Here is a 24061-nt window from a genome sequence, read left to right on the forward strand (position 1 = left end):
GATAATATCACTCGCAAGACTCGAGTGGTCTTAAAGACGCTATGTGAGATGATTGTAAATACCAAGCCAATAATTTGGTCACAATTTTGGAACGCATCAATACGAGTTGCACACCAGTTAGTCAGATGGACATGAAGGAGTGGGAGAGGGAATCGTGCCAGACAGGGGCCATGACTTCACTCCTGTGGGGGTCGTGGAGGGAGAGTCTGGGTGAGGCCACCCCGCCTCACTAACTGACAAAAACAGGTTTGCAGTATTCCAGACATGCATTCGGAAAAAGCCAGGTTATTTTCAGAATGTTGGTAAGTGCAGACTAAATCGCTTCCCACTCAAAACCAGCCGTTGACGTTTCACAGAAACCCCTTTACTTTGGGGTTAATCTGTCCACAACCCAGCCATATTACCTGACCTTGTTATTTTGACATAAAGATGCAGTCTGCTGCCAAAATACAGACGTGACAGGATGCAATGAACACAATTTCAGAATCAAATATCATGTGTAACACACATGACAAAAGAAATCTTAAGAGTTCTCAGTAGACAAACTGGTAAAATTAATGATTTGATTGAAAAAAAACTAAAACTGTGACTTTGAAATGGGTTAATAAGTTATGACCTTTGTGGAGAAAACATTTCAAAATCACCAAGTTTAGATGATATGACTTATTTGGCTGCATTGGCAAAGAAACACATATAATTATCTTAATCTCCTATTTAATGAAAAAAAAAATCAATATAATTAAAAAAGAAAGACGAAAAATACTAAAAAAAGCTAATACAAAACACATGATAATTGTAATACCAGGGAAAATTGCCTGTCATCTGCCTGTGGTTAAAAATAACTTGACAGCAGTGTTGTCAATGTATGCATTACAAACTTCATGCATCACCATTGACAACAGTAATTTGTATTCCTTGACCTTGGGTGGGGATTCCACCTGAGCGTGGGTGAAGACTTGTTGTGTCTGAGTGAGATTCCTCTCTCACTGCTCCTCGAGTGGAATCCCGACACGAAAATGACGAGGATTCCTTCGGCCTCATTCCTCAGACGTGAGTGGAAGCACCTGGTCGTGGTGACGGTGACAGAAGACGTGTGATGCGGCACGTGAACGGTGTGACACAATCCAATACAGCCGCCCACGTGGACACTGAAAGTTTGGTATCTGTTTGGATAAAGCTGCAGTTACTGCACGTCAGGATTAAGGCCCAACGCACCTGACTATTCAGACCGACGTAGCTAAGAAACCAGGAAAACACCACAAAGTTTGAATTTGGCATTTGGTTAAAAAATGCAGATAATAAACACCTCACAATTATGAATGAAAATATGCGTATGAATCTTAATATCAATAGATTAAAAACACTCAAAAATGTGTAAAATGACATTACAAAGCATTTTTTTTTATTTTAAATTGAGGTTAAAGTCAAGGTTTGGAAAAAGAAAAGGGAATATATATGGAGGACCAATGCCTCTGGATCTGTTGACCTATAGGCAGCCCTCTTACTTGGAGTGAGAAAGCTACGTGGTGCGTCACCAGCCTTCAAGGTACGATTTCGGTCAAGCTTTGCATCCTCGACACAGCATAAATCTTCCTATGGCAATATGACAGATAATATTTGCAATATATGATCTCAAAGCATTCAGAAAAATGGTGCCGTCATTCACAGAAACAGTCTAGAAATCAAATGCTTAGCACACTGGGAAACTGGACTGTTGACTATGCCGCGCACTGCTGACTCATCATGTTCTCATCATGAATGATCCGCTTCAGGAAAAGCAGCAGATTCTTTCCTCGTCTTTCCACTTATACTTCATTTCTTTAAAGAACTCTAGAAGCGGCGGAGTTAATGTTTACCAGTCATTAGCGTCACCATTAGCATCGAGGACAAACACAGAGGCCAGAATCCCCCGTTTACACGGATCACTGGCGTCGTTTAGGCTTTAATGACAGAGGCCAGGGTTTACTGAGCAGAACTGGATGTCAACAGCCACACTCTGGATTATATCATCAGGTTGGAGCAGCTTCTCCCACAACCACAAAGGCTGAATGTTTCATTTTGTTCTTTGTTATTTGCTATAGGAGTTTGCCTGTTCTCCCTGCGTGTCAGTGGGTTTTCTCCAGTTTCCTCCCACGACAGGAGTCCATGTGATCTCAAAGTCAGCGTGGTCATTATTTCAAGGAGGAAGATCATTTCTCACTAGGTATATGGTCTAGCAGCAGACTGAGGCATTGATTCTGTCCTTGTGTCCTAAAGTTCAGGACTGTTGTTTTGTTGGCTGTATTTAGACACGTTACAAGGGCGGACAGTGCTTTCCTGGACACCCAGTAGGAAGTTTATGGGATGACAAGGAATCTTATAGTCTAGTACGTGGGAAATATTGGTTGTGAGTCCCAGTCGGAGTGTTGGTACAGACCCTGTGATGGTGTGAATCTAGTGAGCCTCCTGATTCCAAGGCCCATCTGGTGTAATCTAGCGATGGTGTTGTGTGTGTGAATATATAGGTTTTTCACACATTTATTGTGTGTCTGATGAATGGGAGCTCAGATAAGTTTGCAGTACCTCAAGGACTGGAGTTGTAATTTGGAGTTTCCAGTTTCAGAACAAAATCTGTCTTCAATTCAGTTGGATGATTTTCGAACTGTATGATTTATGCCTCAAACGTGTCAGTTTGTAAACTTAGCCAAGTCAGTTCGGCAGTAGATCTAAATGTGTGCATAATGTGTGTGTGAGAGAGGGGCATGGATGTCTAATCTAATCTAATACTGGACAGTAAAAAAAAAAAAAAACAGACAAAATACACGGTGGTGTGAGATGTCTGTGCTCATTCATTATGCATTATGATTTTATGCTTAGCTGATGTCTGAGTCATCACAATAATCACGGGGTCAGCTCACAGTCGTGGAAAACTTCTCCATCAACATCCAGTATATCCACCACGATGACATCTCTTCTCTGCCTCTCCGGGTATTGTCTACCTGGGTTTGGGTTTGGCAAGGGTATGGGTCATTCCATATTCCATAATGTGTTCCTCTTGGCTGGAACCCTCACTTTTTCACCAGTTCCCAAGGTTTGTAATGTCTAAACTTGGCAATGATGGGATGCAAATGTTTGCTGTGCTTCTTGAACATTCTCAGAAGTACTCTGTGAAAAGGTGATGTTTTTCACTGGGTCAGCAGAGAGTTTTAAATTCTCTGACATGAATTTCTTCTCTGTCAGGAGGAGGGTGAGTGAGGGATTTCAGAAATACCTGATTGTCACGCTTGGAACGTGCTCACAGTTCCAACACTGTGTCTGATTCATAAGGATTTTATGTTTTATATAAGGTGCCGCATTCTGTTGCGAGTATTTCAATACCTTTGAGACAGAACCCCAGACAATCTTTAATAGTTTAAAAGTCTTTATGTAGCTGTTCTACGAGGGCAACCCGGGACTCAAGGATAGCCAGAAGAGCATTTATGTGCACCACATGTTCACTGACTTCCATGTAGCACGGTGGTGGAGACCAAATGGTCTGAGAGTCCAAGCCTGTGTACCATACCACAGATTTTGTCACAGGTTGACTGACCAAGCCAATGTCCAACCACCCTACCGAGGATGGACGGATGGATAGATGGACAGATGGTTGGATGGCTGATGGACACATGAATGAATGAACGCATAGCTAAATGAATGGATAGAAGGATGGATTGAAGGATCAATGACGAATTGGTAGATAGTAGTCAAGAGATGGGCGGAGAGAGATGAAAAAACAAATGGGTGGTTTGATGATTTTTTTTTAAATATCTTATATATAAGTGGACTATATGTCTACTCTACACAAAGGTGGGTGGGTCGGCAGAGGTCTGGGCAGATGGATTGAAAGGCCGTTGACCAATTGATAGGCTGTTGCTAATACACTGGATGGGGTGGATTGGTGGGCAGAATGGATGGATGTAGAAAGATAAATAAACAGGTAGTTTTAAGTGAATGGATTGAATGTACACATGATGGATGGATGTTAGAATGTTCGGATGGACACACGCATTTCTCCCATTACATGAGCAAAGTAAATAAAAAAATACAAGTTCTTTATTGTTTCATTTTTATTCAGTAAAAATGTCAACTGCTAAATCTTGATGTGGAACAAGTATCAACCTGTTTGTTGAAACAGTGAGAGGATAAATTATGATGTCACTTTAAACAAAAACAATAAATAAAAGCTGGCAAACAGGAGCATAAAAATACAAATGATGCCAAGTCTGGCTTTCGTGCTTATTCCCTGTTCAAAACAAAACTGAAGCCTGAAATATGCTTGAAATGATGAAGGTTTGGAAATGTCTTGATGTTCTCAGGGTAAAGTGCAGCAGCATATACCAATTGCTAAGACATAAATAGTAACCATTTTCTATGAGCCACAATATCTCATGAAGCATTTAAATATATGTTTGTATTTATATAGATAATATTACAACGCTTAGCTCAGGAAAATGAGCAAAGTGATAAGGTTCCAGAAATCATTGGCAACAACACAAATCAAGGCACTAACTCTGCTGGCACACGTGAGACCACAAACCAACCTTGAGACCTTGTGTGACATTCCAGCAAACCAGCCGCTGAATCAAATCTCCAGGCACAGACGATGCAAGTTCATGGTAAATAGCGGCAGTGGCACCACGCTGGCATCTATGCGCTCTGCGCACCCTTGTAGCCCTGGCGCTGCCGAGGGAACTTGTTTTTCTTGCACCTGTGGAAAATGGTCACACACATCAATTAAGAGGGTGTTAGAGGGCTGGGTGGGTGTACGATGGATGGATACGTCTTCCTCTCTCACACATGTGTTGCTGCCACCTGAAGGGGTCACCAGATCTCACCATTTCCAGCAAAAGTAGATGAGTCCAGCTGTTCCCAGGAAAAGCAGAGCCAGACAGAAGATGACCATGATCAGCTGCTCTTCTTCCATAGGCTTGACCGACAGCTCCGGGTGACTGCAGCGAGGGCCGTAGAACCCGCTGTCGCACCTGAGACACAAGCAAAGCGGTCGCACACCTTCACACTCGGACACAAACATGCGGAGAGATCGGACCTTACTTGCAGTGGTGTTCATTGATGTCCACCAACAGCATGCACTGACCGTTGTTGAGACAGTAGTGGTCGAAGGTGCTGTCGCAGGACTGAGCTGACCTCCTTACCATGGGGGGGCGCTCTTCTCTGTGTTCTGAAGCAACAGATTCTTATTTTCGTTGTGCTTTTCCAAAACATAAACATGACATCTCGCTTGCTGAAGGCCGCACTTCTAACTGCTACTCATTTTGCACCTCATACATCGACTTTTGAATTTATTCTTTTTTCAATAAAACGTGTCTCGTAATGAAAGACAATCCCTCTCTCACGAATAGCGGCACTTGTATTATCCGTCTGTTATTGTGGAATTGCTTGTTTAAAATGACCTGATCAGTGCTAAACCTGGAGCACGTCTCCATCTACTGGTCGTAACAAAACAACGCAGTACATTAAGAGACTTGATGAATTTGGAGTCATGAAAGACGCTCACTGGTAAAATGGGTCGTACATATTTAACGGCATTTATTGTATCTATCATCTTTACTATCCTTTAATGATCATGTAAAAACAATCAGCTAGTTGTATGAGAGATGACAGAAGGAGTATTTCGCTGATGATCAGCACTGAGGTGTATTTGTTGTTCTTCTTATCCTTGCAGGAGCACACGTAGGAGAAGGAAAAATACAATTTGACGCAATGAAGAAGCAAGTAAGTACAACCTGAAGTTTCTTGTCGGAGGTCGAAGAGACAATAGCAAAGTTGCAGCAGCATTGCAGGAGTAGTAGAAGATGGGCGTGACCAGACAAATGGAAATTATTGAAGAAGCAGTGTTTACACTGGTACTTTACAGTGAGGATGTGTTTACACAACAAAACAGACGAAAACACAGGTGTTAATAGCATAAGTTGTTTTGGATGCTGTACCACTACTCTCATAGTAAGCAGTGTCAGTAGTGGTGGGAAATATAGTTACTGAAGTGGTGTAAGTTTACATAGAAGCAGTACTGAAGATAAGGAGAACATAGAAGAACACGTTTTAAAATGCAGTAGCAGCAGATACCGATTGACCTAGTTGATATTCAGGTGGACTGGGGGATACTAACAGCAGTACACACACCTACTCTACAACATCGTAGTGTAGAGGAACACCTACCAAAGTAACACAAGACCACTGCTTCTGCTACAGATGAAGGCTGTTAGAATAATGTACAAGGTAGATTAGAGGACACATACCAATGAAGTGTTTGCGAAAGCAAGAGTACTGCAGTTTCCTGAGCTAGAAGAGAGACCACCACTGCTGCTCATGTTTAGAGCCAGAAATGAACTGCTACTGGATCATCTACAAAGACTGTTTATACAATGTTCTGATGAGTTGGAGCGTAGAAGAAGAGGGAAGTCCTACCAACCACATCCCAGAACCACACTGTGAATAATGTACACTGCAATAGTGGGACTGAAAATGTGCAACTTACTGACAAAGGAAATGAAAATCCTAAACAGCAACGATGGATCTGGCACATAAAGTGCTAGATTACTCTGGCGGACAGACCTCAGAGATCAGAAGGAACTGAGTGACAGCAACACACAGCGCAACATAATGCACCTCACATAGACACAAGCTACACACACTTACACACAATCACTTCATGGGAAAATAGGGAAAGTGGCACTAAAGGGCAGAAATGAAAAGAACAGTTGTATACTCTGCTCATATATAATGTAATTTGTCATGCAAGTTATTTACAATGTATTAGAGGAAACTGAAATAAACATCCACTTAACCAGTGAGCCGCCAGATTAAACTTTTTTTCCTGCATGAGCCACAAACGCTTGATAACAACGTTCCCTAACAAGCTCTTATCATCACGACCAAGAGTCACTGAGCGAAATATACCAGCAGGTGGAGTCTCCACGTCTGCATGTTGCAGCTTGAGCACGACCGTTTTGGCAAGGATGTCCGGCCACAGCAGCATGACACCTGCAACAAACAATTTACAACAACAACTTAATTTTGCAATTACCATTCAATGTTACCTGCAATGACAAAAGTAGTCCCGTTTACAGTAGAAAGGAACAGTGATATTAGAAGCAGAGCAGGATGCAGTGAGAAGGTGAATGTGTTCATTCATTCATCTCCTGTGCCAAATGTGTTTAATAACTGTGTTTCAGTCGTGAATGAATGGCAGGATGTCACACTCCTGCAACAGGAATGACCTCATGTGAGCCTCAGCTCTGCAGTGACTGGCACATGCTTACCTCCCTGTCCCACAGCAGTCAAGAGTCAGTCACCTGAATTACCCCTAATTAACTATTTTCTTCATCCTTTCAGTCAGAAACACCCAACAACCTCATCTGTGTCCGGTGTTTGAAACCAAAATATTTAGGACCTGTCTTAACCAGATCGATCTTGCATTAAGATTCAGCAGTTTTTCTGTGCTGTATTCAGGAATGTGGGCGTCGTACAATGCAGCATGTTAAAAAGCCTGCAGGCTGAAACAAGAAGAGCTGCCTAAGAAAATAGGACATGAAGGAGGCTGAATATACTGTATATCTCCCCTTTAGTATCGGCACGAAGGGAAAATAATGAATCCCAGGAGTTCTTTTCTTGGTCAGAAGGTCAAAGGATCCGGTCCAGATGTTCTAAAACACTAGTGTGGAAAACGTTTCCTTCTTCATGAACAAAGATGAAAAAGTGTGAGGATGCGCATGACTTAGCCTGGGGGGTGGATGTTTTATAACGTCAAAGATTGACTGAATACTAGAGACATGTTTTGGGTCAGCATTCTGCCCTATGTTTTCTAACAACTGACACTGAATGTGCATCTATTCTGGGTGATGATGGTGAATACTGCTAACCAAAAAAAATGCACAACCTGACCAGGAGAGAGGTGGCCCATACTAAACACACTTTAAATGCGAGCACATTGTCTGACAGTTGGACGTAATGTGATGTTCTCTCTGCTGTTGCAGTACAGTTCTCACACGTGGGCAAGTACTACATGACTTCATGTATCTCCATGAGTGAAGCCGCATCCAAGATCAGTGTGGGAAATGATCTCAAGAAGACTCATGGTGACTATGACTATGACTACTAAAAACTATATGCGTTACTGCACTACTATGTTTTCAGGTAAGTAAGATAGATATAATAGTACTAATGGCTACACTCAAAATAACAGATCTTTACAGACTAAACAAAAGTTAAACACAGACAAGATGCTCTTTCTAAGCAGTGGAGCCTTGAAGCAACAGTGGAGAGGATGTGACACCTGTGACCAAGTCGGCTTTCCTGATTGTTGCGTCCAATAAGCATAATCACAGCATCCCTCGACCGCAGCAGGCCTTATACACCTGCAAAAACCCTCCTTCCGTTCTACAAAACCGTTCAGCTCATTTTCGGGTTAAAAAGAAATTAATATTTGAACAAAAAAACAGGGGTCACATGGGTGTGATGGGATCATGATGGGAGGCAGAATTCAAAATGAAGCATCAAATAGGCCACAATATAAAGAACAATCTCAATAATCTAAAGCATAACCCTTTTTACCTTCTGTTAAAAAAGTTATAAAAAATCTACAAAAGTGTACAAGACAGTTGTGACAGGACGTTTGTCAGAATATAAAGTACACTGTTGAATTTCACTGAATATTGTGGCCTAATTCTACAAGCTAAAGGAACACAAAGATGAAACAACTGGGATGAGGATGATACATCAAAACCTAAATCATTTTGGATACCATGAAGTAGCAATAATGCTAAATATGTCTTGAGAATGCCCTTAAAAACAGTATGTTCTCTAGATGTGTGTTCAGTGTACAGTAGGTTGTTGCAACAGGCTACTGTAGGAGAAATGTACACGACACAGTTTGCATTATTATATAATTATTTTTATACTTATCAGGTGAGAAAACACCATACTGGGTATTGGTGAATATTTAAAAAAAATCATAAATGTATGAATGAATACTCATAGATTGTTTGAAAAGCATGGTGTTTGTGTGTAAATATTGAAGGAATTTAGGATGAACCTGTGAAAACAAGCCTCTGCATTTCTGCCTGGTACAGTACCATAAGCATCAGTTCAACAGTTGTTTTACACAGATATGCATTGTTTTTTTGTATTCCTTTTACATTGCTGGTTCATAGCTTTTCACATTTGCCAGATGACTCATCAGCATGAAATCACCAAAACAAGAGAAACAAGTTACACCGGTGATAACGGACACGTCTGGGTTAAATAACAAATCCATTGTTCTCAAACTGATCAAGGAATGACAAATACTGCAGTTTCTTAAATATACAATTCATGATGATGACACGTATTTTTACTTTGATCTTAAAGCTAAGGAGTATACCTGTAGATGACGACGGAGAACTTACCAAGTACAGAGTAAAGTGCAGAGAGCTTGCTCTTCCACATTTTCTGCTCCTCACTGCTCAGTCGGGATGAGACAGACTTGGGATCTGTCCACAGACACTTCAAGTTCAGGACAAATGTGTGTGTGAGTGAGTGAGTGGAAGAGGGAGAGAGAGAGAGAGAGAGAGATGCTGTAGGTGGGAGCTCTCACAGAGCTTATAAGTCACAACTTCAGAAACTACACACCTTCCTCACACAGCATTCGTCACTGTATAGAGAGGACCCGCTCATTGCCATAATGCTTTCCCCAGCCTCTCATCCTGAACTTAAACAGCCAAAACAAACAGGCTCACCTTAACCAGGGCCCTGAACCACACTGAGCACAGAGAAACGATTGCAAAACTCTGCTTCAGCCACTGCAAAGAAGAGCTATGACAATTATTCACAAGGCTGATTCCATGGCACACACCAGCAAGTTGTTTTATAAATCTAAAACAGTGGTGGAGCATAAAAGGGTTCAAGTAGCATATAAAGCAAGGAGCAATGTTCTAAAAAAAAATTTCAGAATTCTAAAATTAATTTCAATTTTACTTTATTTTATTTAGTTTTTACGATGTGGCTTTTTAAACCTTTCTATCATCATAATAATTATCCACTCTGGATGTTATTATTATCATTGAAAGCCAATCGTAGACAGTTTTATTAATGTTGTCTTTAAATAGACTGAAAAGTTAATATTTAAAGTTGCTTCAAGCATTGTTCCAAAGGTAATCCACACACCCACAAATGTGCCCAGTGAATTGAATATACTACATATTAATAAAGGTTATTATAAATAAAAATATATCAACCAAACCTACGCTTCTTCCCATTTTCAAGATGTATCTAATGAAGCATCACTGAATGCAACAGAGCAGTGCAGCTCCTGACTCAGATTCAGACATTGGGAGCCGAAATGATTTCAAATATTTAATTGAAAATACTAAATACAACAAATAAGTTACAAAAATAAATAGCAGGTTGTCACATTTGATGTTGCACAGTTTCTTCTCTCTCCTCTTGGGCTTCCCAAAATGACACTTCACCACAGCATGTTCAGGGGTCAGATCACACTGCAGTCTCCGGCAGCTGTGGTTTTGGAGCAGATTTCTGTAACCTGCAGAAGACACATCACCATAAGCATTTATATATTATTAGTTTAGCGTCATGCACAAGCAAAGAAGCAGTGAAGCTGTACTGAGGTAACAGAAAATCACGTGGCCTCACAGGAAAGTTTAGAGCGCCCCCTTGTGGAAAGGCTGCTGAGTGACGTGCAGTTGATGCTCACCTCCTACGGGCGACACAATAAATGAAGATGGAGAGGACGATGATGATGAGGACCATCACTACAAAGAGGGCGATGAGCTTCTCTAGATTTGAGTTGTGAACTGACAGAAGGCCCACTGCATATACGCAGCGTTGCCCTGAGAAGTTGGGTGGGCAGCTGCAGACAGGACACAAGAGTTAGTGATGATTCTGTGACTGTGTTGCAGCGTGTGAGTGCATGGCAGATCTTACATGCAAGAAGGAACATTGCTGTCTTGGGGCAAAACACAGACACCATTGTTCCAACAGAAGCCTTTGTTCCCTTCGTCACACGGACGATGTACTCCAGTAATCAAGGAGCCCTTCCAGCTGTCTGTAGAGATAAAAGATTATTCAGTTATTATAATTCCTCACCATTTGACCCCAAGTTGACAATTATTAGTCAAAAATATGGGGAAATGACCATTAGTTCTTGGAGATCACATATTACACACAAAACTTTGCACTTGATTCAAGAACTCTGACACATATCTGGGTGGGATGAAATAAAATTGTCATAACTTCTCAGGTATTAACAATTCCTGCCTTCATGAGCATAGAATTTCTGAGTTGAAAAACTAGAAACACGTGGGCACATCCTAGGAAACTACGCAGGGACAGAAATTTGAATTGAAGCATCCCTCGGTGTGGCCACTTGTGAAGCAAGCCATCCGCACCCAAAAGCTCATTTTCTTTTCTTTTCTTCTATGTGTACAAAGGTGGCCAAAGAGATCAAATCAATTCACTGTGGACAGTAATGAAACGCTAACGCTAACACGGAAAGCTAGTTCAAACACACCACTTTCACACTGGGGGAAAAATACACCCCTAAAAACACACATTCAGAAACCTAATAACGCTGAGCAGTAACTCGCACTATTAATGGTAATTATAACAATAATAATGTTTCAATAAAAGGTGAACTCTGCTGAGTCACTGTTTAATATGTTGCTGACAGGTGGGCCGTGAAAGACGCACAGTGGAGTGGCAGAGTCTCACCATTGGCAGCTGCAGAAGATGATTCCGTCACATCTGGAGTTGTTGTCGTTCCGTTGGATTGACCAGTTGTTACCATGGCCAGCAAAAGTGTTGAGAGGACAACTAAAGAGAATAAAGAAGACTCGATGAAACAGGAGTAAATGTAGAATGTTTAGAATGTCTGAATGTGATTTAATTTCTTTTACTCATCACAGGATTGTAAGTCATAGATCAGTTGAAATGTTAGCTCTCACCTCTGGTCATGTTGCTCAGGCTGTGTGCAAACATTTTCTCTGCTGCGGGCATCAAGTGTGTGCTTGAGCGACTGTCTCAGCGCTTTATATACTCCTTCAGCACATCTGGATTTTTTTCAACTACCACCCTACCTCTCCATGAACCAATAAAAAATGTTGATTACTTTCTCCAGATCTACAAGCAGGGGCAGAGTCTGAGTGCAGAGAGGCGGTGTGATGCCGGTGGGGCAGGTGATTATCTCCGGAGGCTTCGGGAGATTTTTTTTGTTCTCAGTCTACGCATGTAGTTGACCAATGACAGTTTCAGTCAAACCTGTTGGTTGCTTCATCAGAGATAAACAGAGTTGTGAAAGACAAATGTGAGCAGGTCATCATTTTACTGGTAGACTGGATTCACTTTGAACAAAGTGTCATCTTTATAGTTTTAACAACGTGGCATGTTCTCAACTGAGAACAGACATGAAAAAACAGGTGTCTTGCAAAGTGAAAACATATGATTTTTTATGTCACTCACACAGACATACATGATGTCACGTTGTGTGTCTAGAGTTTCATCATCATAGAAAAGGATTACATGATGGTGTTATTACATCATTAAGTGTTTTTTTTTTCCCAGGCCCTGTCATCTTCCAGAGATTCAAATCAATCTTAGGTTGTTTTACACGACCCAACTCTCCTGGATGAATCACAAACTACAACCAGACAGTTACTTGCTACATTGTTGTTTTATTTCTGGTTCAAAAATGAATCATCATGACTTCAGTAGAAAAAATATTGATCTGAATTCATAAAAAGTTAAATAAATAACAGGAAATAAATAAATAAATAGGAAATGTTAAGAAAGTACATGTCAAGTAAGTTTCCCAGCAGTTATGGAGTTTGAAACAAAAATAATGGCAATGCATAGACAGTATGAGCTGGCGATCATTCTGAAAATGGAACGTGTTCTTAATGCATCAGAGCATTTCTAGCAGCAGTTACAGTGTTCTTCATCAGCATGGCCACCGTCATTGGACCCACACCACCAGGGACCGGGGTGATGAAGCTGGCCTTCTCCTTCACTCCTGCAGCAGGGAGAAACAGTTCTTGATGAAAACAAACATAGTCTGGTGTGGAGGCGATGTTGGCTGGAGAAGATGCAGACATCAGCAGGGGGCATGGATGACCAGGATGGCGTCAGAAGTGGGATCATCGCAGTATGGTTGCTGCACTGACAGCTAATCCGTCTGATCAGTATCATCGATTGGCACTCTGGCTGATCAGTATCGGTGATCGGCAGCACAAACCTGATCAGCGCATGACTTGCTTTTACTCTGACAGCGCTTGACATCCAATTCTGATTTTAATTCTACTGAAAAACACTTGATGTCCAACTTGATGAGTTTGTGTTCATGCAAGCAGGATCAAAACCCAAGCAGCGGTCCAACTACGACTGGACAGGGAGTGGAGCGTCCGGTGCAAGATTGAACTAGCACTCTGAGTCACAGTGAAGTGGCAAGAAACTTCACCGGAGGAGTTGAAGTGAATAGATTCACGCGCCCTTTCCCTTCATTACATTCACCAACCTTTGCCTTTGTGTTTCATGTTCGGCTCATTCTGGGAGGATTTCCGTTTTATTCTGATAATTGTGGTTTCTGTACGTCGAATCTGGTGCCATGGGCTGATGACTCATTGCAGGTTAGTAGATCGCAGTTGGATGGCGTTCAACAACACGTCAAGAAAGTTTCTGATTATACCCTTTTTATACTGAAACATCCGCACAAATACAGGTCACACAGCATACAACGGCTGTTTATTTGACTTACTTTATTTGACAACTTCACGATTCACAATTGTTTTTACTTTTTTTCCACAACATTAAATTGATGAGTTGATTTACTACGTTGCTACTTGAAACAACCTAGTCTGTTCGCGCTAAAGTCATCAATAAAGGGCTACAATTGCATGCAAGTATGGAGAGAATATGCAAACTCTGTACAGGCTTCATTTTATCATCTCATTATTCTCATCCTCATTGTCTATTGTGACAATATGTGATGTCATGTGACAATAGACTTATTTCAACTTCATTACTACATTGAGTCTTTTTTCACTCAGTATGTTTTTAGTTTTGAGTAGTCATTGCATTACAATAATATTTCATAATTTCATCAAAAATTACATCATTGTTTTTCAATGACTTTAACTGCACATTATTTTGACTGTGTTTTACATTTGAGCTAAACATCTCAATATTGGGCTCGATCAGCTCATGACTTGCTGTGACTTCATTATGAATTCATGTTTTCTATTTCAACCTTGTTGAGTTATTTAATTGATCCACAATAATAATTATTGAGTATATTTAGGGGAGGAGAAGTGGTTTGATGTATCAGCGGCAAAGAGATACACACTTGGGGTTACTCACCCTCAAAGTCCACATCACCGATCAGTCGTACTTTTCCTGTCTTAGGGTCCTGGATCCGGTTTATACCGACGTCAATGACTGCTGCACTTTCCTTCACCATATCAGCAGTGATCAGCCCAGGAACCCCTGCACACAGTTCGAGAGAGAAAGATAGAGCCGAGTGCAACTCCTCTAGAATGTTATTGTCATTCTCTGTTTGCTCCATCAACTGTCGACATTCCTAGAGCAGGTGACACGTATAGCAGGACAACACCTAATGGTGATAAAAGTATCAGCTAACACAAGTGGTCTGTAAGTTACTCTCAGCAATTCCAATATGAAGCAGGTTGAACAACTGTATATGTCATAACTGGGTCAAACCCAAATCCATCCAATGTATGTTCTATGGCAAAGAAAATCTTTTTTGGAAGTCACCACCTATTTATTATTTTTGAGTCCAGAGGACAGGGTGAGATGGAAGAATGTATGGATGTACAGTGGTACCTCGGTTCTCGACCACAATCCGTTCCAGGCGGCCGTTCGAGAAGCGATTTGTTCGAAACCTGAATCGATTTTTCCCATGACAATTAATGGAAAAAGAAATAATGAGTTCCAAGCCTTAAAATAGTCTTTTGTAGGAGTGAATGTAGAGTGTCTGCTGCAGGTGCGCTGTTCATCTGTGTGTGTGGCCGCTGCATGTGGGAGGGGTTGCCGAGTGAGTGACGTCACTCCAGAAGTGAAGAGGTGCCCGGTGCGTGTCCAGCTCTGAATGTGCGCTTCTGTGCAGTTTGGCTGTGACAAAGTCATAAACCAAGTAACGCTCTGTCCGGGACTCGCCTCATCCCTGTCCCAGCTCCAGCCGACACCGGGACATCAAACCCTGGAGTGAGCGCTCCAGCCTCGGAGGTGTCGAGACCGAGCACCTCCCCTGTGACACTCAACCACGGTCCAGAGCGGAGACAGGAAAGGTGTTACACCTCAATATGAAGAAAAAACAGTCAGTAAATGTAGCTAACGGGGCACAATAACAAAGCGCGTCGCGGGTCAGCTGATCGGTCCACGCACGTTATGTTTTTTCTGGCTTTTTTCGGGGCCGTTCGAGTTCTGGATTTTCCGAAGCAAAAAAAATCTCAGAATTTATGTTCGAACTCCCATTTGTTCGAATTCCGGGACGTTCTAAAACCGAGGTACCACTGTACTATTTAATATTCAATTTATGAGTGTTTTGGTTTACTGGCACCAAACCATGGTCAAACACAGATGATTCCACTGTGTTAACACAGAAGAGAAACTCAGCAGAATATTTTTTTCGTAGTTTCCTAGTCCTTACCAGCTGCTGCGATGATTATGTCGGCGAGGCTGGTGAGCTCCTTCAGACGTTCCCTCGGTGTACACCTGTGAGTGATGGTCACCGTGGCGTCCCCTGAGGAAGACAGCAACTGTCAGTATTCCAAGTGTCATGAAGAAGCAACAACTATTATTGGTGAAGGTGTAATGCTTCCCATGAAAAGCATAAATGGCCTGGTAATTCTCAATTTCAGATTGAAAGGAAAATCGGCTGAATACATTATCCAACACAGCCATAACAATCCAACAACTGAAGACTTGAGGAGAATGCTTGGATAACAAATAGAAAGCAGCTTCCCCTTCCCTCAGCAATCACATCAATGTTATTTGTGCAAAATATTTCTTGGTACATTTTAGTTGACCACCACTTGGTAACAGGAACACTAACTCCAATTTTGGAAACACAGATCTTTTTGAATGCTATTACAAGCTTACGTCAGCAGATGTCCACATCAAGACAATGTGAAAACGTATTTCCTCATTGCTCAACAGCAAGTTTTGAAGTGGACGGCCTTTTTGATTCATTTGCGAGCCCCTGCACCTCCTTTACCTGGAATTCCCGCCCACTAAACAAATACGTGTCAGTCATGAAGGAAGAGTAAAGGAAGCACAGGATGTCGACCGTGAGGCTCAACGTCACCATGACAATCTGGAATCCGATCTAAACTCACCTCCCAGATTGGAATGTTGTTTGAAGAAAATGAAGCCCTCAGAGGAGATAAGATGGAAGGACACGTCCAAGCAAGTCAGGCTTTCAAGGCACTCAGCTAATGTGTGTCGGTGTGTATGCTTGTATGAGTCAGACTTTTAGACAGAAGAGAAACAGAACCTTTACCTTTCAGCCTGCGCTCCAATGAGGCATGTAGGAATGCACAATATCCATACATTTTCAAATTCATGTTAGATCAATCTGATGGGAACAACTGTCCAGGTGGGTTAAGGTGGGTTCTTGTGAGGTGAGTCAGAGAATCAAAGAAGGCGGGCAAGAGAGAATTAACCAGAGGTCAGCTAGAAGGCAAAGCCACATATCTGGTCTGTCATGACTCTTGCACACTTGACCAAGCAGAAAACTATTTCTCTGACTCTAAAAATCGTAACTGTTTGCAATAATCTATTCGTGTTATTCTAACATGTTAAAAGGGGCTATAGAAAACTATTCCAGCTACATGGGGCAGGAGACACCCCGGAAAAGTCAGCAGTCCATCACAGAAAACTTCCCGATTGACAGCCACTCTTGCACCAGAGTGGCCAGAGGTAACCAGTAAAAGTCAACTTCATATAGAAAGAGCACTCCGATTCTGGTACAATGACCGCAAGGAGGGTCAAAAACTGAGCTGGTTGTTATACAAAAAACACAGCTTTAAAAAAAATAAAAAAACAACACTGGGGAAGATAATGAATACAACACTCACGCTTGAGAGTCTTTCTTTCTCATAGTTGATGTGCACATCAAAAACTGAGGGCAACCGGACAAATCTGATAAAGATATGTCATCAACTGCCTTCGTAACAATTTTTTGAAATGGTAAAGAGACTTCATGGACCCGCTGTATATATTTTATTAATTATAGTAATCTTGCTCACATCTTAAACCACCGCTTGAAGATAAAGATGTTGGCAGTGTCTTGCAACCGCTCCTAAGTGTACACAGAGTCCGACAACAAAGCATCATTTGTATATTGAAATCATGAAGTGAAGGGGGACAAGATTTTGTCGACAACCTTTGCTCATAAACGTTGGCATCTTCTGATTGTCAAAATGAATTATTTATTCATCTCAAAAGCAAATTCCAAAGCATTTCCTAATTCCACCTTGTGTTCCCTTGACCTTATATGGGCAGCAGTTCCTACTACTAGCTTCCAGTTTGCAGAGGACTCTGCTCAGTGCTTTTCCATATCACGCCCTGGTGATCCCTCTCTGTTCTCTGCTCGCAGGAACACACGTCAGCATTGACTGATTGACAAAGATTCATTACAGCTAAAATTCAGGTTGAAACACACTGGGGGATTGCCAAAATGGCGCAACATAATATTCTATCACCTCCAGGTGAAAACAGATTTATGTGTTTTAGAAGTAGTAATTACACAGCCACTAGAAACATTTGACATTAGGTCAAAAGGAATCTCTGTCTGTCTGTCTCTCAATTGAGCTCAAGGAAGCTTATGAGTTCCTAGAGAGGAAGTGAGGTACCGCATGAGGAAGTCAGGAGCCTCTGAGAAGTATGCAAGGGTAGTGCAGTTCTATGTTTGCCACGGTGATGGACAGACTAACAGACATGGTTAGGGAGGAGCCTCCACGGTTTAGGATGTTTGCAGATGATACAGTGACAACAGTTGAGGAGAAGTTGGACAGATGGTGGAATGAGCTGGAGCGAAGAGGAATGAAAGTCATTTGATGATGGCCGTAATGGATGAAAATGAGTGAAAGTGATGAGGGAAGTGTGGGCAAGGTGGAAAAGGTGGTGACAATTTGAATAGCAGTAAGGGTGAAAGGGAAGCTTTACGATGCAGCAGTTACCACTTCCATGATGTCTTAGTTTAAAGAGACAGCAAAAGATACTGGGGTTCTCATTTGGAATGAGAAGGAAGGACAAGATACGAGGATCTTAGTGGCACTTTTTATGCAGAGAAGTTTGGAGAATAACTTAAGTCAGGCTCACAAGGTGTAGACTAGAGACATTTAAGATGTTGGAGCTGGAGAGGCAAATTCTGACATGAAATGGAAATGTGTGACTAGAGAGGATGGTCATGGTAAGTTTAGGTGGAGGACACTGTCTTGTTGCAGTAACCCTGGGGGGAGATGTCAGAATAAGAATTACACACACCAACCTCCAGGGCGCTCATGGTTACGATCAGTATGCAGCAACATGGCGATCGGCATTCCAACATTTTTGGAGCGCCCAGCGACCAGAACATTCTTTCCCACTGTCTCAATACCTGCAAAGAATGTGATTCAAGGGGAAAATGTTTTGAGGAATATTTCGGGGGCACATTTGATTGCATTTTTTAAAAATTCTTAAATGACATCTGGAAAATGCTAGAAATGAGTGAGAATGTGTGGTGGACAGCGCACAAAAAGACCTTACAAGAAAAAATAAACCAGATTCAGGCTGTGAATTACAATGAAATATAAAACCTCATTTCATTTTATGGAATTAAGGCAGAATACTTAAGTGTTGTAGTCAAGACCACACCAACCGAGACTATAACATTATCGAGACTGGAGAGTATAGAGTCTTATTGAGTATTTTTTATTTTTTTTATTCTTTGATATCTACCAGGGGTCTCAAACTGACCCACAAATGAACCGCAGTGGGTCCAGGTTTTTGTTCAAAACAAACAAGTGGACACAGTCAGGCGTCCGCTGAAACAAGCAGCACCAGTTTGACAATTTACAGTCTGCAGTCTTTTTGATGTTTCAGTATGCTCCTGATCAGCTGCAACGTTTACACTGTGGCCCGTCTGTAGATCAGTTTAAGACACCTGGTAAAGACAAAACACCAAAACTGAACAAAAAAACCCAGTTATGCTCACCAATTATGACAGTTTTCTCTGTCGGTCTCGACCAGTCTTGAATAGAAATCCCAAGTCTGCCCAGTCCGAGACAGAGACAAGACCGAGTAAAAGTGCAAGACCGTAAAATAGTGGTCCTGAAACCGGTCTCAAAACAAAGACCAATCTTGAGTACTAGACACACTAGAAAAATTATTCATGAATCTAAGATACATTTATTTTCATTACATTTATACTTTCAGATAGACAGAATGCCTCTAATCTAATGGGGAAATTCGCTACGCCATAAAATTTATACTGAATATTATCACAATGACAGGAGCTAATAAAAAATGAGAGTGTTGACTAATACATATGGATCACATGTTGTGTTTTCAATACTTCAAAAGATTAACTGAGTAGTGCCATAGTCAAGCGATTATACCTGAGGAAAGAGATTATGACAGTCATAGATAATTACCACCATCTAGTGGCTGCTCTGTAACACAGCAACACGCCAGCAGAATAATACTATACCAAGCGCGTGTACAGGTACAGGACTCTTGTCTTGTTTTGTCATGCATGAGAAAAGTGCCATATACACAGACATTAAAGACAACGACCATTAACATTCAAGTGCAATCAGAAAATGATGGTAAGACTCATTTAAAATGTTTAAAATTTGTTATTTTGTGGTCAGACTTGCAGTACAGTACAGGGGGGTTGTGGTGCTCCATTGATTTTACTGGCCTGGTTTACTATAAAGGAAATGGCCTTATGTTTCGAGAATCTATACCATGAACAGGGGAGTATGGATTTGATGAAAGACCTGCAATAACTATTTTGTTGCCTCATAACAATAATAATAATAATTATTATTATAATAAACCAATCTCTTTCATGGTCTCTGTCATGTTACGGTCTGGGCAGTCTATGATCTAGGTCTTGTCTTGGCCTCGAAGGGCGCTCTCAATATTTAAAAGAACATTTGTTGGATTATTTATTTTTATTTATTAGCAAGACAATTTGTTCTTGTTGAATATGAACAGAATGTCATATTCTACTTCCTCATTTTGCAGGTAGTAGGGGTACAGTTCAGCAACCAATATTATCTTGATAGTTTGTCAATAATGTTCAGTTGCAGTTATGAGAAATGACACCATTTGAATAAATGAAAAGTATCACTGACCACTTACTAAGTTCAGCATATGCTTAAGTTCAGTAAGCATGGAGCCTAACCTAAACCATCATATAATTATGAGACAGTGGATCTGCAAAAATATTTAGGGTGAGGCACACGCAAGGATTGGACTGTCCCTGAGTTCCGGCTCCTGCCGTGGAAAAAAATGTAATCCATTATGTTGTGCCATTGAAACCAGTATAATACTAATGTAGTAATATAAACAATAATAATAATAATAATAATAGTGCTCACAGAAGGTTGATTTGTATTTATTATGATCAAAAGAAATGTTTAAACCCAATCAACAAATGATTTTAAGGACAAGCGGCTAAAACTGCATCATTTTGCTGCCGTTACTGAGGGCAACCAGTCAACAAAATACCAGCTGAAAGCATGAGCTAACTGACATTCTCACCTGATCGTTTGATCATCTCCCAGACAGCAGCTGGAGTTGCAGGCACCATAGATCTCTGGTCCAGGCACAACTTGCCTATGTTTACGATGTGGAAACCGTCCACATCTTTCTCGGGAGCGATGGCGTTACACACTGCTCTCTCGTTTATATGGGCTGAAGGATGGTTAGACAATCAGTATCAATGGTGTTCTGGGATCCTTGAGTGCATTTTGTTTTACCAGGAAGAGGAAGCTGCACCAACAGCCCGCTGACCCGCCAGTCCCGGTTCATTTTGTCAATGAGCTCCAGCAGCTCCTCCTGAGACACTGAGCTGGGCCGAAGAACTGTGTCGCTGGAGATACCTGGACAGCGAGACACAGGGAACAGCCATGTCAGTGTTTCCTTAAGTTCACTGCGCATGTGTAATAACTGACCCAGTACACTGGCAGCTCTGGTCTTATTCCGAACATAGGTCCGGCTGGCAGGGTCGTCCCCCACAAACACGACACCCAAATGGGGCCTCATGTTGCCCTGAGCGACCAGCTCCTCTACATCTCGCTGGATTTCGCGATGCAGCTGACGAGCTAGGGCTGTACCCGAAATCACCACAGCAGCATGTCTGCAGACCACAGAGAAAAGCAACATTGGACACGCACAAATCCAGCAATCTTTTAGTTCAACTCAGAAAGAAGGATATAGTAGTTATCAGGGGAGAGCCACACCAGGCAGTGTATATTCCAGCACTGCGCTGACTTCTCCACTGCAGGTGTACATTTTCCATAGATGTGGCAGTTTGTTTCTGACTGTGAAGGAGAGGGACATGTATTTGTTTTGCCTAAAGACCCAGTGATGAATCATGTCTAATCGTATTTAATAATCACCCATTTTTTGGTTTAGACATGATTTATATTTATTGTATATTGACACCTTTCCTGTCCATTGTACTGTTTTCGAGTGCTATTATCTTATTAACATTTTCATAGAGCAATTTTGCTCTGTTCTTGTTGTGTCTCTTGTTGACCTGGGATCCCCTCAGAATCCAGCTGGAAGAGGTTTGCGGGGTGGAAATTCTGGGCCTCTTCACAGTGACTGCTGCCCCCGAGACCCAACCTTGGGATCAGCGGTCCTATTTTCGATACTTCATTTCCACCACAAAAATGACGCTACATCATCTGCAGTGCTTCATAAGAGTCATAATTGAATCTAGATAGTCAGTACAGTTCACCTGCATAGCTGGCCGTCGGTGGTTCGCCTACGTCGTGCTGCCTGTGCACCCAAGTGTAAATGAGAATTCACCACCAATTGACAAAAATGTCGTCATCTGCCTTTTCTTTCGCCGTGGACCACGATTGTAGCTGTCAATCACTGCCCCCGTGACACGTGACAGCTCACGCGACTTCACAGGTGCAGCAGAGAGCTTCATCTGCAAACTAAAGCCACGAACAAAACCACAAAGCCAGACAATATGGCTTGGTGTACCTGCTCGCCGTCTGGTGGAGGTGTCTCCGTTGACTCTCCCATTTTCTGTGCAGCCGCGGTTTGTCCCTGCAGCAGCGATGGTGATGCGCCAGCGGGCTACAAATCCTGAAGGAGGAGCGTAGTGGTGAAACAGAGGCCGCCATGTTTGCGTGTCAATCGTAGAACGTGCGTGAGTACGTCAAGCACGAGACACTGGGGAAGAGGGAGGGGGTGGGGGGAAGCATCGGTCCTCCACTTGGCCCGTCAGTGGTGTGTTCAGGGCCGCTCTGAGGGTGGGATGAATACAGCATTCTCTCCTTTCCGACGCAAGTATATACAGTATATTAATAATTGAACTGCTGTTACTCCTTTAAGACACTCAATGTGCTTTAACAGTCCAAACATAAAATCTGTCTTTTCATCAAAACCCCTCCTGATGAGGACATTTTTAATTGACAAAATAAATGTCATATGAATATAGTATCAGCAATTTATCACTGAGCATAAAAGGAAATATCAGAGTGACAATGACACTCATTCTAGATTAGCACTACATGCCAGACAGTTTTTTATTTCTCTACAGCAATCCATAGAGAAATTTAAAAAAAATATATGATAAGAAAACACTAGCATCAATGACATCTGCCATCCTGCCTAGTTCAGTTCACATCCCCAAGACTTAGCTGCATCTGATCTAGCTCTTCTGCATCGCGGCGTTGTGCATTTGGTGTAAAATATTGTTTAAAATCCTAAGATGACTGTTAAAGGCTCTGTATCTGATGCTGATGTTAAGTACCAGAGGAAGAGGTTTTCTATCAAGCAGACAGTGAAAACCCTCTACATATAAAAGAAAGGGAAGGCATGCTGACCTTGCAAATTCAATTTGATAAATGTTTGTTTTCTATTTCCCAAGTTCTACGAAGCACCTTGTGGTGCACCTGTTCTTCTGCATTAGATGTCTTATCATCAGCTACCCTCCATTGTGCGACCTAGCTAGTGGTGATCAGTGCCTAGCCTGTGTCCACATTGCTCAACCCACCAATCCAGAGCTGAAATGTATCAGATTGCAGTGCAAGGATTGGCCTGCGAAGTCTGTGCAGTGGTTGACCACACATGCATGACTTCCTCTGGCACAACAAAAGAGGCGCATTTGCTCCTTACCAAGTCTTGCACCGTCTTGATCCATCCGGCTCAGGTAATCCCAGCAACACCACCTGCCTCTGACCGTGTTGAGAGATCTCTCTCATGAATCAAGATGATGGAGCGCTTCATGGACTGACACCTGCCACTGTCCTTTGGTCATGGTGCCAGTGGTCGCCCAAGGCCTTGGACAGCAGCTGAGGATGTTCTCCAATGACCCCCTCTTCTGGCAAGTGAGTGTCTCAGCCAAGCCCCAGGTTGAAAGGACATGAGTGGACATCATGACAAGGTTGTCCACAATTGTGACCAGGGAATCCTGTGACTCTAAAATCAATGTCAGTCTGATGGTACGACAGGAACTGTCGAACTGGAACAGTTTCTGTTGTCCATTTTCATTCATGTCATTCATAGCATTCTCAGTGTTTTCCCTGGGCCACATCTTTCAAAATGAAGGAAAGAACCTTACAACACTAATTTCGCAAATTCGCAGCTATTAAGGAGATTTGTAATAAATTATTAGAAATAGAAATGTAGAATTTAGCTGTAGTCTTCCGTTTTTGCCACCAGATGTCAGCATACAATTCATTATGCTGATTGAAACCTCGCACGCTCCCTTCATTATTATTAGTTCTCAAATCCTGCAGAGGTTGTTGTTTTAGCGAAGAGCATGAAACATGGAAGCTTTGAG

General features: G+C 41.9%; 3 protein-coding genes across 6 annotated transcripts; all 3 read right to left on the minus strand.

The window, feature by feature from the left end:
• Nucleotides 1-4113: 4113 nt before the first annotated feature.
• On the minus strand, nucleotides 4114-9885 carry LOC128762672 (proepiregulin-like). 3 transcript variants are annotated; one of them, XM_053871090.1, is made up of 6 exons: nucleotides 9753-9885; nucleotides 9423-9506; nucleotides 6937-7020; nucleotides 5071-5197; nucleotides 4854-5000; nucleotides 4114-4726 (listed from the first exon to the last, which is right to left on the minus strand). In XM_053871090.1, exons 2-6 carry the CDS (start codon nucleotides 9460-9462, stop codon nucleotides 4666-4668), a joined length of 459 nt encoding a protein of 152 aa, XP_053727065.1. In that variant the 5' UTR covers nucleotides 9463-9506; nucleotides 9753-9885; the 3' UTR covers nucleotides 4114-4665. The 3 variants fall into 3 exon arrangements, with proteins under 3 accessions (XP_053727065.1, XP_053727064.1, XP_053727066.1); XM_053871089.1 differs by lacking the exon at nucleotides 9753-9885 and having other exon boundaries at nucleotides 9423-9520; XM_053871091.1 differs by lacking the exon at nucleotides 9753-9885 and having other exon boundaries at nucleotides 4816-5000; nucleotides 9423-9520.
• A 513-nt stretch (nucleotides 9886-10398) lies between these two features.
• On the minus strand, nucleotides 10399-12123 carry LOC128762671 (pro-neuregulin-4, membrane-bound isoform-like). Its single transcript, XM_053871088.1, has 5 exons — nucleotides 11976-12123; nucleotides 11743-11844; nucleotides 10957-11077; nucleotides 10727-10882; nucleotides 10399-10555 (listed from the first exon to the last, which is right to left on the minus strand). The coding sequence occupies exons 1-5, from the start codon at nucleotides 12025-12027 to the stop codon at nucleotides 10507-10509; spliced, it is 480 nt and encodes a 159-aa protein (XP_053727063.1). The 5' UTR covers nucleotides 12028-12123; the 3' UTR covers nucleotides 10399-10506.
• Nucleotides 12124-12697: 574 nt separating this feature from the next.
• On the minus strand, nucleotides 12698-22427 carry LOC128762663 (bifunctional methylenetetrahydrofolate dehydrogenase/cyclohydrolase 2, mitochondrial-like). 2 transcript variants are annotated; one of them, XM_053871079.1, is made up of 8 exons: nucleotides 22255-22427; nucleotides 21210-21394; nucleotides 21015-21137; nucleotides 20797-20949; nucleotides 18536-18643; nucleotides 15692-15784; nucleotides 14383-14508; nucleotides 12698-13039 (listed from the first exon to the last, which is right to left on the minus strand). In XM_053871079.1, exons 1-8 carry the CDS (start codon nucleotides 22395-22397, stop codon nucleotides 12924-12926), a joined length of 1047 nt encoding a protein of 348 aa, XP_053727054.1. In that variant the 5' UTR covers nucleotides 22398-22427; the 3' UTR covers nucleotides 12698-12923. The 2 variants fall into 2 exon arrangements, with proteins under 2 accessions (XP_053727054.1, XP_053727053.1); XM_053871078.1 differs by lacking the exon at nucleotides 22255-22427 and adding an exon at nucleotides 22001-22241.
• Between the last annotated feature and the right edge of the window lie 1634 nt (nucleotides 22428-24061).

The sequence above is a fragment of the Synchiropus splendidus genome, chromosome 7 (assembly GCF_027744825.2).
Source record: "Synchiropus splendidus isolate RoL2022-P1 chromosome 7, RoL_Sspl_1.0, whole genome shotgun sequence".
Lineage (NCBI taxonomy): Eukaryota > Metazoa > Chordata > Actinopteri > Syngnathiformes > Callionymidae > Synchiropus > Synchiropus splendidus.